This window comes from Cebus imitator, unplaced genomic scaffold (genome assembly GCF_001604975.1).
Source record: "Cebus imitator isolate Cc_AM_T3 unplaced genomic scaffold, Cebus_imitator-1.0 Scaffold473, whole genome shotgun sequence".
Classification (NCBI taxonomy): Eukaryota; Metazoa; Chordata; class Mammalia; order Primates; family Cebidae; genus Cebus; species Cebus imitator.
Genome location: NW_016107788.1, coordinates 684,826 through 698,874, shown reverse-complemented (window position 1 = coordinate 698,874; position 14,049 = coordinate 684,826). Strand labels below are relative to the sequence as shown.

Genomic DNA, 14,049 nt, shown 5'->3' with positions numbered 1-14,049 from the left:
AAAAAAAAAAAAAAAAAAAAAAAAAAAAAAAAAAAAAAAAAAAAAAAAAAAAAAAAAAAAAAGAACTTAAAGGCCTAATAAACACACATTTGTTTATTTTAATACAACCTAGGAGCATTGACTCAAGTTGCTCTGATAATAGACACTCACTTTTTCTTTTCTTTCTTTCTCTCTTTGATTTTCTTTACAACAGGGTCTCACTTTGTTGCCCAGGCTGGAGTGCCTTGGTGTGATACCAGCTCATTGCAGCCTCAACCTACCAGACTCAAGAGATCTGCCCACCTCAGCCTCCTGAGTAGCTGGGACTACAGATACATGCCACCCTGCCCAGTCTCCTTTTTCTTTTCTTTATTTTTTTACAGCCTGGGAGCATAGATTCAAGTTGCCCCAAATATACACTCCCTGAACCCATATATGAATGTCAGACACATTAGGATAACAGATCTTCAGACAGAATACGAGTGAACTCTGTAGATGGACAAAGAGGTTTAAGAACTGCTCCCAACCCTCTGTGTATCTGAATCAGAAATAACACTCCACTTTCTCTAGGACTAGGAGGTCTTGAATCGGCTCAAATTCTGTGGTGAGGTAGCTAACTGGCTGCTCTGGGAACCTTCAGCATTATCCCCTATTTCCCCATGTAGAAGTTGCTGAGCTCTTGTTAGAAGCCCCTCTCTTCCCCCATCTCATGTTACAACAATGGCCCACATTAAAGCCTCTCAGAAACTCTTTGAGGCTGGCACTAAGCCATCCCCCTTCTACAAAGAGGTAGAATTTGCCTTAGCATTCATTTGTCTAAGATCATTCAGGTAGAAAGTGCGAGGCTGGGACTGGAAGCCAAGAAGGTGGGCTCTACAGCCACACCTGTAACTGCATCGTGTCTTGGACCACACAGGCTTCAGAGGACGCACAGATTTCAGGGACTGTCAGAAAGAAGTGACGGCTCACCAAGGAAACAAACATAAGCAGGTCTCACTCCAGTCTCCTTTGTTAATAACTTTTTGTTCATTATGGGATAGGGGTTGTAATGGCGATGGGAAGACACAACAGAAGCTACTGAGGTAAATGGAAATTTGAAGGCTGGACTCAGTCGCTTACATCTGTAATTGCAATACTTTGGGAGGTCAAAAAAGGAGGATCTCTTGAGCCCAGGAGTTTTAAACTAACCTGGGCAACATAGCTGGTCTCTACAAAAAATTTAAGAAAAATTGGCCATGGCCAGTCGTGATGGCTCATAGCTCTAATCCCAGCACACTGGGAGAGAGATCAAGGCGGGCTGAATCACTTGAGGTCAGGAGTTCAAGACCAGCCTGGCCAACATGGCAAAACCCTGCCTTTACTAAAAATACAAAAATTTGCTGGGTGTGGTGGTGGGCACCTGTAATCCCAGCTACTCAGGAGGCTGGGGCTTTAGAATCATTTGCACCTGGGAGGTGGAGGTTGCAGTGAGAGGAGATTGCACCACTGCACTCCAGCCTGGGCAACAGAGCAAGACACTGTCTCCCCACCCCCCCCCAAAAAAAAAAAAGAGAGAAAAAGTATCTGAAAGTGCACTTCTGTGAGAGCAGCCAGCCTGGCTTCTGTTTCCTTTCTGCCACCCTGAGACCCTAAAGGGACACAGCCATGGGGAAGGCCAACTCTGGTACCCATGAAATCAAGCCCTCTGGCCTCCCTTACTGGCCACCATCCCCGGCTTACCTCTGCCGCTGCAGGGAGGAAGTCCTCTCGGGGACGTAGCTGGCTCCCCCGTGGTGACTGTCTGTGCTTCCCCCGCTGCCTCCTCGGGCCCAGGGCAGAGCACCTCCGGCTGCCGAGGAGCCCCCAAACTGCTGAAGCTTGGAGCTGAGTTCACTGATGATGCTGGCTTTAACTGTGGCCAACGCTGAGGCCTGAGGCTGGGCCAGGGGCCCAGGCAGAGGTGGTGGTGGTGGGCCCGGGCCCTCCTCCCAGGGCAGCAGCTTCCGAGGCAGAGAGGAGGCCGAGGGCAAGGGCACCGGTGGGACTTCTGGCTCTACAGCCACCGGACCCCCCGCCACGCCCGCTGCAGAGGGTCCTGAACAAGCGCGCAGGGCCAGCAGCCCATCGGTTCCAGCCCCTGTCACCGAGACGGTGGGGCTAGTGGGGGTGACAGGGTCTCGGAGTCCCCCACTGGGGCCAGGCCGCAGGCCTCCAGCAGCTCCTAGCGCCCGGCCCCGGAGCTTAGAGGGAGTCATGAGTTGAGGAGGGTATGGCGGGCCGGGAGGACCACTGCCCCCGAAGGCCTGGCCGTCCAGGTAGGCCACATAGGTGTCCAAAAGCTCCGGCCCACTGGCCACACCGGCCCCACCCCCGCCCCCACCCCCTGCGCTGCCACCACCTTCGGCAGACAGGCTGCTCAGCGTGGAGGCACTGCTGATGGTCTCCAGCGGGTGGTCACTGCTGCTCCGACTGTCCACCTCCTCGATGCCAGAATCCGTGCCAGGCGGAGGGTCTGGGCCGGGCTGTGGAGCAGCGGGAGCCGGTGCTGCTGGGGCAGGCGGGCCTGGCGGGGGAGGGTCCCCAGGAGCGGCGGGGGCCCCCTGGGTCAGGGTGGCCACCTCGCTGTCATAGGATGTCAGGCTGGATGCGGTGGAGTCCAGGGTGGGAGGGGCTGCGGCGACAGCCGGGGGTGGCACGGGAGGTAACGGGGTGGCCGGGGCAGGTGGGTCGGGTAGCGGGTGCGGAGGCCCCGGCGTGAGGGGCGACTCCGGCTTTTCGAAGCTGTTGGAGAATTCCAGGGGCGGAGGCAGCGGTTCCACGAAGAGGAATTCGCCGTCTTCCACATCCACCGAGGGGGCGGGCGGCGGCAGGACCAGCAGGGGCAGCCCGTTCTCTTCGCTGGCCCGCGGGGAGGTCGGGGAGGGGGGCACGGACCGGCGTGGGCTGGGCGGCGGGACCCCCGGCCCGTCCTCCGAGGGGGCCCCCCTTCCGCTCGCCGCAGGGGCCCGCGGCTGGCAGTTTTCAAGGAACCGCACGTGCAGCGGCAGCCGCTCGGGCTCTTCGGGGGCTGCGGACCTCCAGGCCTTGCTCACTCCGGGATGCGGGGCCGGGGGCTCCGTTCCCAGCTGCAGCAGGAGGGGCCCCACCCCCGGGGCGGTGGGCGGCAGGCGATGTAGCAGGGAGCGCCGGGCGGCGGGCGGGCTGGCGGGAAGGGACTTCTCCTGGCTGCCCAGCCCGGCCCTGTACCCCAGCTCCCTGCGGGCGGGGTCCGGCGGGGAGGCCCCCCAGAGACGCAGCACTGGCTCGTGGTGGGCGTGGGGCGAGTGGTGGTGTGGGGTGGGCGGCGGGACCTCGTAGCGGGGCGACGGGGGCCTGGGAGGGGGCTGGGGGGCCCCGCTGCCCTCCGAGGACTCCTTCAGCGCTCGCTCGCGGGCGGCCAGGGCCAGCCCCAGCGGGGAGGCGGGATCCAGGGCCTTGCCGGTCAGCGGGTGCACCAGGGGTCGCGGGGGCAAGAAGCTGGTGAAGGCGCTGCTGCCCCCGCCACCCCCGTAGGCTCGGCTTCCGGCCCCGTAGCCGCCGTAGCCCGCACCGCTGCCGGCGGCCGCAGACTCCAACCGGAGGTAGGGCTCGGCGGAGAACATGCCCTCGTCGATGGATTTGGAGTGGCGCAGCCGTGGGCCCGGGGTGCCCCCTGCACCCAGCCCGCCGTCGCCGCCGTCCTCGTCCCCCGCGTCGGTGGAGAGGAACAGCGTGGAGCGCCGGCGCGCCTCGTTCTGCCAGCCCCCCTCCCTCCGGGCCGCCCCCACCAGGGCGGCTCCGAACTGGCTGGTGAAGTCCAGCGTGGCCGGGCCGCTGGGCGAGGCAGGGGTGGGCACGGGCGAGGGGGACGGGGGCACGGGCGACATGGCCGGGGCGGGGCTGGGCGAGGAGCCGCCGCCGCCGCCGCCTCCCGCGGGCTCGGGCTGGGTGGGGGGCTCTGCCTCGGTGCTGCTGCCCTGGCTGCTGCGGCCGCTGCTACTGGTGGACGGGGCCTTGATGATGATGGTGGGGATGGGGATGGAGTTCTTCTCCGAGGGTGCGGCCACCGCGGGCGGCGGCTGCGGGGACGCCGGAGACGTGGGTGACGGCGCGGGCGGGAGGCCGCCGCCCTTCTGGGGCTCGCCTTCCACCTTGGTCTGCTTAACCAGCGGGCCTTTGCGGCCGCGGCCCGAGCGGGCGGGCACGTACATGGCCGCGCTGGCTGCCCGCGGGGGCAGCTGGAAGTAGCGCAGAGCCGGGCCCTGGGAGGAGCCGCCGCCCCCACCCGCGCTGCCGTGGTGCGACGGGGACGGGGCCCCGGGGGTCGGGCTGGGCCCGCCGCCCCTCCAGCCTCGCAGGCTGGGCTGGGGCCCCAGCGCCAGGCGGGGTGGAGGGTCGTCGGGAGAGCCGCCTGTCTCCATCTCGGGAGGATGAGGGGGGTGGGCGTGGTGGTGGTGGGGCTGCGGCGGCGGGGCGTGGTGGTGGTGGTGGTGGGGCGGGTGGTGGTGGGCGGGGGGCAGTGGCCCGCCGTGGTACGGGCTTTTCTCGCGGCTTCCCACGCGGGTGTCGGGAGGGGAGGGCCCGTCAAAGGATGCTGGGGAGGAGGCGGGGAGGGCGCCACTAGAGCCAGGGTTGAAGGGCCCTCCCCGGGGGGAGGGGGTGAGGCGGCCTGAGGAGGAGGGGGCTGGAGGTGTGCTATAGGGGGGCTCCGGTGGGGACGTGGTGGGTGGCGGGGGAATGTCCTCCGAACCAGGCACAGACAGGCTGCGGCTGAATTTCATGGCTGGGGGTGCTAGGTAAGGTCTGTCATCTTCTGCTGCCCCTGGGGAGATAGAGAGGATCAAGGAGGGGGGCAGGAGGGAGGGAGGGTCTCCCTGCTCCACTATCCCATAGAACCGCAACAATAATACTAAGAAGAAGAACGGCAGCCAGAATATATGCTAAGAACTTCACGTGGACTCGCCCAGCCCTTCCCCAGCTGGGGTAAACCCAAATCTGCATCATACAGAGGTACAGGTTGTGCACTGCACAACCGGAAACCACAAGGTCCGCAAGGTCAGGAAACTGAAATTCAGCGGAGCTTCCTCCCCACGCCAGGAGGGGGCGCCGTTTCTTTAAAAAATTCCGTTCAAGGCTCAGTGAATAAACCATTCACTGTTTGAACTGGGAAGGGATAGTCCCTCGTGTTTATGCATAGATATGTGTTTCTTTATACATATATGCAGGAAGGAAATGCAACCAGTCCTCAGTTTCCTCATTTTAAACTCGGCAATAACCCTTACAATTAAAAAAAAAAAAAAAAAAAAAAAGAAATGCAACCAGTACATTGAAGCTATGATTCTACAGAGAGAACCACTTAGGATGAGGCTTAAGGTTAAAAGGGAGCGGATCTATAGAAAAAAAATATCAGGTAAACAATGAGAGCGGGGTAGACCCCACGGCTGCAAGACTCACACTGATGGACTTTGAAATCGAGGAGCTGGGGAAAAGCTGGATGTAATCAAAGAAAAACAACTCCAGGAGCCGTGGAGGAGTTTAAGTGTTTGCTTATTTCACTGCCAGGACTCTGACTTTGACCCTCTTCTCGCCTCTGACTACTCCCTCTGGACCAGTGACCAGCTTCATTTGATGCCACTCTGCTGTTGACACCCACGTTTATTGCCTGCGGCCCCATCCTCCGCCCTGAGCACCGGGCTTCTATATCCAAATACTCACACCCAGCTGGCTGTCTCATGGGCATCTCAGACTCCCAAGGCTCCAGCCCAAGCTCCCGATCTCCTCTCCAACAGACTCCTCCCAGCCCACGGTCTCCCCCCGCCACGGCAGCTCTGTCCTTTCAGGCTCTCAGACTGAAAACCTTGCAGTCACCCTTCATGGCTTTCTCCCTCACATCACCCACATCCAATCCACCAGCAAATTCTGTTGTTTCAAAATGTATCCGGAATCCAATCCCTCTCACCCCTCCAGAGTCACCACCCTGGGTCAGCCACCATCATTTCCTATCTGGCTAGCAATAACTGTCACCTCCTCTTAGCACGTACCACTGCTAATGTACTAGATAATTTTCTTGCTTATCATCCTTATAATCCATTATCTATCTTCCCCTGCTAGAAAGCAAGCCCCAGGAGGGCAGGAGCCTTTAGTCTGTTTTATTCACTGACACATCCCCATTCTAGAATGATTCCTGGTCTGTGGGGGGCGCTCGGTAAACACTTGCAAAATGAATGAGTGGATGGAATTGGGTATAAGCGAAAGAATCAGAAAGCTGGAGCGGGGGCTTTAGCTCACAACATTCCCATTCTTTAGATGCAGAGCTGGAGGCCCACAGAAGTGAAGCCACCGGTCCCCGTTCACACAGCTGGGAAGGAGAGGAGCCAGGATTTATGGCCGAGTTCGCCCATCTCCAAAGCCTGAACTTTTGACCCAATTTGATGAAACTATGGTCTCTCTGGAAGCAGAGAACATTCCCAAGTCTGCTCGTTTTTCCTAAATTGTCACCCTCCTGGCCTCCCGCAGCCCACACACCCCCTCTTCTGGGTGGCATACCGATGGATTTTTGTCGGAGCATCAGCCCAGGTACTGGAGGCAGGAAAGAAGGACGCTCATAACTTGGCTGGGAACGGTGGTGGGGATCGAAGCTTGACTTTGGGGCGGCAGTCAGAGGGGGAGACAGAGAAAAAATAGCAGAGAAAGATCAGTCAGTGCAGAAAGCCTCATACTTCCCCTTACAGCTGCCCCCTATTTCTTCCCTAAGCCGCTGTGAGAAGGGACAGCAGTGCGAAGAAGATGGTGGAAGGAGGTCAGGTGTGGGTCACACCTGTAATCCCAGCACTTTGTGAGGCTGAGGCGGGAGGATCACCTGAGGTCGAGAATTCGAGACCAGCCTGGCCAACATGGCCAAACCTTGTCTCTACTAAAAGTACAAAAATTAGCCGGGCGTAGTGGCAGGCGCCTGTAATACTAATTACTTTGGGAGGCTGGGGTTCCGGAATCGTTTGCACCTGGGAGGTGGAGGCTGCAGTGACCCAAGATTGCACCACTGCACTCCAGCCTGGGCGACAGAGCGAGACTCCGGCTCAAAACAACAACAAAAAAGAAGGTGAAAGGAGATTCTAGAGAAGAGAAAAGCCTTGTGTCTGGGCGGGAGGGAGGAAGAAAGGAGAAGAAAGCAGACTTTCTGTCCACTCTCGCTCTGCTTCCTTCCTCCAGCCACTGCCATGTCCAGGTCCCCACCAGTGCTCTCCAGGATGGCGGCAGCAGCCCACTGCCTCGTCTCCCAGCTGCCATCCTCGATCCCCAACCCTGTTCCCATCTGTTTCCCACAAAAGAGTCGGAGGCATCTTTCAAAAAGCATGCAATTGCCCCATGTAGTTAGGACAGAGGGGACCCAACTCCCAACTCTGGTCTACAAGACCCTCCGTGACAAGCACTGCTGGTGCCCCTGCAGCCGCCCCGCCATGTGGCATCCCACCCCTCCCCCGCCGCTGGGACTGCCACCTGCTGCAGCCCTAAGAATCACCCTCCTTCAGAGTCCTGGACTCACCCAGTCCCTTATGTGCCCCTGCCTCTCGGAGCAGTACACAGCCCACAGCTGACTGATACGGAGGTCCAAGGCAGCACTAAGGCCAGTGTGCCCAGCCTGACCCCACGGGTTCCCACTCCAGAACTCCCCATGGAATCAGGCTGGAGGCAGACTCCAGCGAGAACTGTACCTGCTGACCTTCCACTGCCCCGGCCAGTCTCCGCACTCCCTGAGCATCCCCCCTTAGCAAACCCTTGGCACAGGAATCCCCACCTCAGGCTCCCGTTCTAGGGAAGCCCACACATAAAGACACCCAGGACCCAGCCCCTGCCCCCATTACCCACCTGCTCCCTTCGTCCACCTCCACTTCCACCTCTTCCTGACCTCTGTCAGCCCCGCGTCTACCAGGGCTTGAGAACACAGGTAAGCTCAGTCCTCTCTGCAGACGCTTTCCCTCTTCCTGTCACAGCTCCTCTCCAGCGCTGAGTTCTGCTCAGCGGGACCTTCCTCGCCCCCTTCCCGGACTGCATTTCCCTGCCGCGTTTCCTTCACAGCATCTCTCTTCCTCAGAACCCATGTTTGCTTCCTGCCTGTTCCCTCCAGCAGCCTACAAACTCCCTGAGGGCAAGGCTGCTGCATCGCAGGCTTCGCACCTACGGTGTCTAGGGCCCATGATGCTTTTCGGGAAAATGCTTTAATTTATTTTCAAAGTGGAAGTGAAAAAAAAAAAATCTACCTGGATAATATCCATCTTTGCAGCAACAAAAATAATAAATTTTAAACTTTTTTTTTTGAGCCAGAGCTGGAGTGCAGTGGCGTTAACACGGCTCACCCAAGCCCAAGTGATCCCAACATCAGCCTCCTGAGCATCTGGGACTGTAGGCAGGCACCATCTCATCTAGCTAATTTTTTATTTTGCCACCCAGGCTGGAGTGCAGTGGCATGATCTTGGCTCACTGCAGCCTCCGCCTCCCAGGTCCAAGCGATTTTCCTGCCTCAGCCTCTCGAGTACCTGGGACTACAGGCAAGCCTGGCTAATTTTTTTTTCTTTGTATTTTTACTAGAGATGGGGTTTCACCATGTTAGCCAGGATGGTCTTGATCTCCTGACCTCGTGATCTGCCTGCCTTGGCCTCCCAAAGTGCTAGGATTACAGGTGTGAGACACCGTGTTGAATTTTTTGCAGAGGGGAGGCCTTGCCTCTGCAAAACCTCAAAACAAACAAACAAAAAAAACTGGGCATTTGAAATGCTGAGGCTCTTCTCAAATTCCTGGGCTCAAGTGATCCTCCCACTTTGACCTCGCAAAAAGTGTCAGATTACAAGGCATGAGCCACCGTGCTGGCCCTTTTTTTTTTTTTGAATGTAGAAGGGCCAAAGTGCCGAAGGTTCATGGAGGTCATTGTGAAACCTGCCTGAGGGTAGGGTAGTGACTTTATCACTTTCCTACTGAGTCCCCAGTCCCCACACACCGCCTGCTGTTCTGCAGGCGTCAGATGGGTAATGGAGCATCAGCCAAGGTCCAGCACTTCAGGGCCCTGACTCCCCAGCTTCTGCCAGGTCACCCCATGTCTCTTTCTTCTCCATGTGTGCAGAGAAAGGAAACCCTCCTGGAATGAAGTCCTCACCTTTGGGATGAACCTTCATCGCCTACACTTCCCACCACGCCCCCTCCTGCTCCTTTCCTCCGCCATTCACAAGCATTCCCGGTTCCCTGAATTCTCACCTCCCAGACTCTGCGTGGAACATCCTTGCACTGGGCTCTGTGCTCTGCTTGGGGAAGCTCTGTCACTGTAGTCCTCCACCCGGGCCTAGCTACCCCCTTCCTTTAGGCCTGCCCTGCCCCGTAGACTTGCCACTAGCCATTCAACTGTAAATTTCAGGCCAACATGTCGGCTCATGCCTGAAATCTCAACATTTGGGAGGATCGCTTGAGCCCAAGAGTTTGACACCAGCCTGGGCAGCATAGGGAGACTCTGTCTCTATAAAAATAAAAAATTTAAAAAGTTGCTGGGTGCGGCGGCTCACACGTGTAATCCCAGTACTTTAGGAGGCCAAGGCGGGGGCATCACCTGAGGTTGGGAGTTTGAGACCAGCCTGGCCAACATGGTGAAACTCCGTCTCTACTAAAAATACTAAAAATTAGTTGGGCTTGGTGGCACGTACCTGTAATCCCAGCTATACAGGAGGCTGAGGCAGAAGAATCACTTGAAACAGGGAGGCGGAGGTTGCAGTGAGCTGAGACTATGTCACTGCACTCCAGCCTGGGTTATACAACAAGACTCAGTCTCAAAAAAAAAAAAAATTAGCCAGGCGTAGTGGCACACGCCTGTCATCCTAGTTACTTGGGAGACTGAGGTGGGAGCATCACCTGAGTGCAAGAATTCATAGCTGCACTGAGCTATGATTGTACCACTGCACTCCAGCCTGGATGACAGAGTGAGGCTCTGCAGACAAACCAAAAAGACAAGTGTAAATTTCAATTAATTAAAATTAATTTGTAAAATTCAATTTCTCCATTGCACTGGCCACATTTGAAGTACTCAACAGTTACCTGTGGCTGATGGCTACCAAACTGGACAGTACAAATGTGGAACATTTCATCATCACAGTGAGTTCTACTGGATCTAGTCCAGACTTTCCTGGGGTCCGTATTACACGCTTCTCACTGCACTTCCCTCCCTAACAGAGACTATTCCTCTGTTTGTCTCATTGATTCATTCATTCCAGAAATATTTAGTGAGGACTTCCTTTATGCCAGGGACTGTGACAGATACTGCAGATACAACAAATTACACAAATGGCCTGGACCACAAGAAGAGCAAGCAGGCCATAAACAAAATTAATTCGTAAAATATAACATGGGTCAGATTGAAGTAAGGGGCAGGAGAGAGGGAGAATGTAATTTAAAACAAGGGCTGGTGCCGGGCATGGTGGCTCTCGCCTGTAATCCCAGCACTTTGGGAGGTCAAGGCAGTGGATCATTTGAGGTCAGGAGTTTGAAACCAGCCTGACCAACATGGTGAAACCCCACCTCTACTAAAAATACAAAAAAATTAGCTGGGTATAGGGGCACATGCCTGTAGTCCCAGGTACTTGGGAGGCTGAGGCAGGAGAATCACTTGAATCTGGAAGGCGGAATTTGCAGTTAGCTGAGATTGCGCCACTGCACTCCAGCCTGGGCGAAAGACCAAGACTCTGTCTCAAATAAAGTAAAATAAAATAAAACAAAACAAAATAAGGGCTGGCCATGCACAGTGGCTCATGTCTGTAATCTCAGCACTCTGGGAGGCGGGAGGCTGTCTTGAGTCCAAAATTGGAGACCAGCCTGGGCAACGTAGCAAGACCCTGTCTCTACCAAAACAAATTTAAAAAAAATTAGTGGTGCATGGCGCATGTGCCTGTTATCCCAGCTACTCGGGAGGCTGAGGTGGGAGGATCCCTTGAGCCCATGAGTTCGAGACTGCAGTGATCTATGATTATGCCACTGCACTCCTGCCTAGGTAACAGAGCAAGACCTTGTCTCAAAATAAATAAAATGTGGTGGTCAAGGAAGGCCTGACTGAGAAGGTATTATTTGAGCAAACTCCTGGAGGAGGTGAAGAAGGCAGCACAATCATGTGTAGAGGAAGAGTGTTCCAGGCAGCTGGAACAGTAGGTGCAAAGGTCCTGAAGTGAGGGTGAGCCTGGCAGGCTCAGGAGGAACAGGAAAAAGACGGGGAGCTGAGAGGTGGGAGATGAGGTCAGACAGGTGACAGAAGGGTGGGATTGGGTAGGATCTGCAAGTTTCGAGTTTCCTTCAGATTTTGGCTCCAATGTCTCCTCTCTGGAGAGGCTTCTTCTTGTTATTCCGTCACAGCTACCTGAACTTATGCCAGTTTGGAGTCATCATAATTATTTGCTTGCTTGTTTACTGTCTGTCTTCCCGGGCATGCAGCCCACCGCAATACTCATTCTACTCTATTTCCTTGGTAAGAAAATGCCAATCTTATTTGGCACCTTTTGAGAGACTCCACTTCCCAGCCTCCTTTGCAGCTAGGTGTGGCCACATGATTAAGGAAGGCCAACCCAGATGCACAAGTGGGAGTGTTGCGTGTTACATTTGGGGTCTTGGAGGTAACTCAAGAGGCAGCAAAGTGCCCTCTTTTGCCGTTCTGCCTTTCCTTCCTTCCTTCCTTGTTCCTGATACCTGGAATGCTGGTGCAATAGCTAGTGTTCCAGCAGCCAGTTTGGACTATGAGGCCAGTCTGCAGCTGGAAACATGGCTAGGATGGTGGAGCAGAAATTGAGAAGGATTCTGGGTCTTTAAGACTGTGGAGGCTGCTAACTTGGCTGAGCCCCCCTACCCCACATATATATATTTTGACATGGAGTCTCACTCTGCCACCCAGGCTGAAGTGTAATGGTGTGATCTCAGCTCAATGCAATCTCCACCTCCCAGGTTCAAGCGATTTTCCTGCCTCAGCCTCCCGAGCAGCTGAGATTACAGGTGCCCACCACCATGCCTGGCTATTTTATTGTGTGTGTATTTTTAGTAGAGATGGGGTTTCACCATGTTGGCCAGGCTGGTCTCGAACTCCTGACCTCAAGTAATCCGTTGCTTTGGGCTCCCAAAGTGCTTGGATTACAGGCGTGAGCCACCATGCCCAGCCCCAATACTTCTTTAACAACAGAGAGATAAAAAGCATTTTTCAGGTCAGATCAGGGTGATGGGGAGGGGTCTGAGTGATGGGGATGGGTCAGGATTACAGGCAAGGGGGGTCAGTGTGATGGGGAGGGGTCAGGGTTACAGGCAAGGAATCAGGGTGATGGGGAGGGGTCAGGGTGATGGGGGTTGTCAGTGTGATGGGGAGGGGTCGGGGTTACAGGCAAGGAATCAGTGTGATGGGGAGGGGTCGGGATTACAGGCAAGGAATCAGTGTGATGGGGAGGGGTCGGGGTTACAGGCAAGGCATCAGAGTGACGGGAGAGGGCTTAGAGTGGCAGGAAACCGGTTAGAGTGAGAGGGGAGGGGCGTCCCCAACGGAGGAGGGTGCAGAGTGACAGATGAGGTGTCAGATTTGCAAACTGACAAAAGATTTGCCATGTGGAAGAGGAAGGGTCAAAAAGCCTGACATAAGAAGGGTCAGGGTAACAGGAGAGATGTCAGACTGACGAGGGGCCATAACACTGTCTGATGGGGGCGTCGCACTGACTGCGGAGGGAGCACCTGAACTCCACCAATCAACAGGAGCATTCGCTCCCGCGTGGAAGGGACAGCCAATCAGAGTGCGCAGCCGTGAGTAACGTCACCGGCTGCCGGGCAGACCCTCAATGAGTCGCCCGCAGGCCCAGCTCTCTGTCACCTCGTGAGCCTGGTGCCTCAGTGGCAGCACAAGTCCTGGGGCTGACCAGGGGCTGGGAACTCCTGCTAGGGAGGCCACCCTGATAGGGGATGGGGAGAGAATGGACGGAGAGACAACTGAAGAGACAGGGATGGGGAGACAGAGATAGAAAGAGACAGGGAGAAAAGGAGACACAGAGACAAAGGTGGAGAGACTGACAAAGAGAGAGACAGAGAGACAGAGAGAGACAATGGCAGAGATGGGGAGAGAGAGACAGAGATGGAGAGACAGAGAGACAAAGGCAGAGAGGGGAGACAGAGACAGAGAGACAAAGGCAGAGATCAGGAGACAGAGAGACAGAGACAGAGAGACAAAAGCAGAGATGGGGAGACAGAGATGGAGAGATAGAGACACAGATATGAACACAGAGACGGGGGAGGGGGGATGGGGAAATAGGGATGGGAAGAGAAAGATGGGGAAAGTGAGAGAGAAGAGGAGGGACAGACAGAGATGGGGCCTAGAAGGGGGAGAGAGGTGGACTGAGACGAGAGTGAGATGGGAAGCAGGAGCGCAGAGAGGCGGGAGGGAGGGCAGCCCTGACTCGGAGGGGGCCAGTGCAGCCCCAGGAGGGAACCCCAGAAGCAGGGAGTGGAACTGAGAGAGAGCGATGACTTATCAGACTGAGAGACCGGGCGGCAAGGGAGTTCTCTGGCATCAGTGGCGGGTGACAAAGACAGTAGCCAAGAAAGCCAAAGCCATGCCGAGGGTTAGATGGACTGCAGAGCCCTAGGAGACAGCCCAAGAGATGCCCTGACCTAGGGTGGATATGCCGGGCTCTGCTCCCCCGCTGTTGGCACCTGAGGGTCTTCCTCCCCACCTGCCCTAGGTTGTATGTGAAAGCGCATCTTTAGAGAGGGGTGAAATTTCCCAGCTTCCAAGTGCTTACATAGTGGCATCTTTTTTTTTTTTTTTTCACTCTGTCACCCAGGCTGGAGTGCAATGGGGTGATCTTGGCTCACTGCAATCTCTGCCTCCCGGGTTCAAGTGATTCCTGCTTCAGCCTCCCAAATTGCTGGGATTACAGGCGTGAGCCACCACACTCGGCCAATAGCGGCATCTTATACAATGCTTTGCTCTTGCTTAATTTTGTGCAGACCTGACCTAAGATGCCTTGGGGGGGGGGCGGGGATACTGCACCCCCACACTGCAACTAGACCAGAGGGAAGATG

At 55.9% G+C, this 14,049-nt stretch overlaps 1 protein-coding gene across 6 annotated transcripts in view; it reads right to left on the bottom strand.

Annotated features, from left to right (window-relative positions):
* SHANK1 (SH3 and multiple ankyrin repeat domains 1) overlaps positions 1-14,049 on the bottom strand; it is a 55,490-nt gene that overhangs the window by 2,495 nt on the left and 38,946 nt on the right. For all 6 annotated transcript variants that reach the window (XM_037732793.1, XM_037732791.1, XM_037732792.1 and 3 more), the window contains 2 exons: positions 6,523-6,619; positions 1,699-4,798 (listed from right to left, as the gene is read on the bottom strand). In XM_037732793.1, coding sequence (XP_037588721.1) covers positions 1,699-4,798; positions 6,523-6,619 — 3,197 coding nt within the window. The remainder of the gene's footprint in view (positions 1-1,698; positions 4,799-6,522; positions 6,620-14,049) is intronic.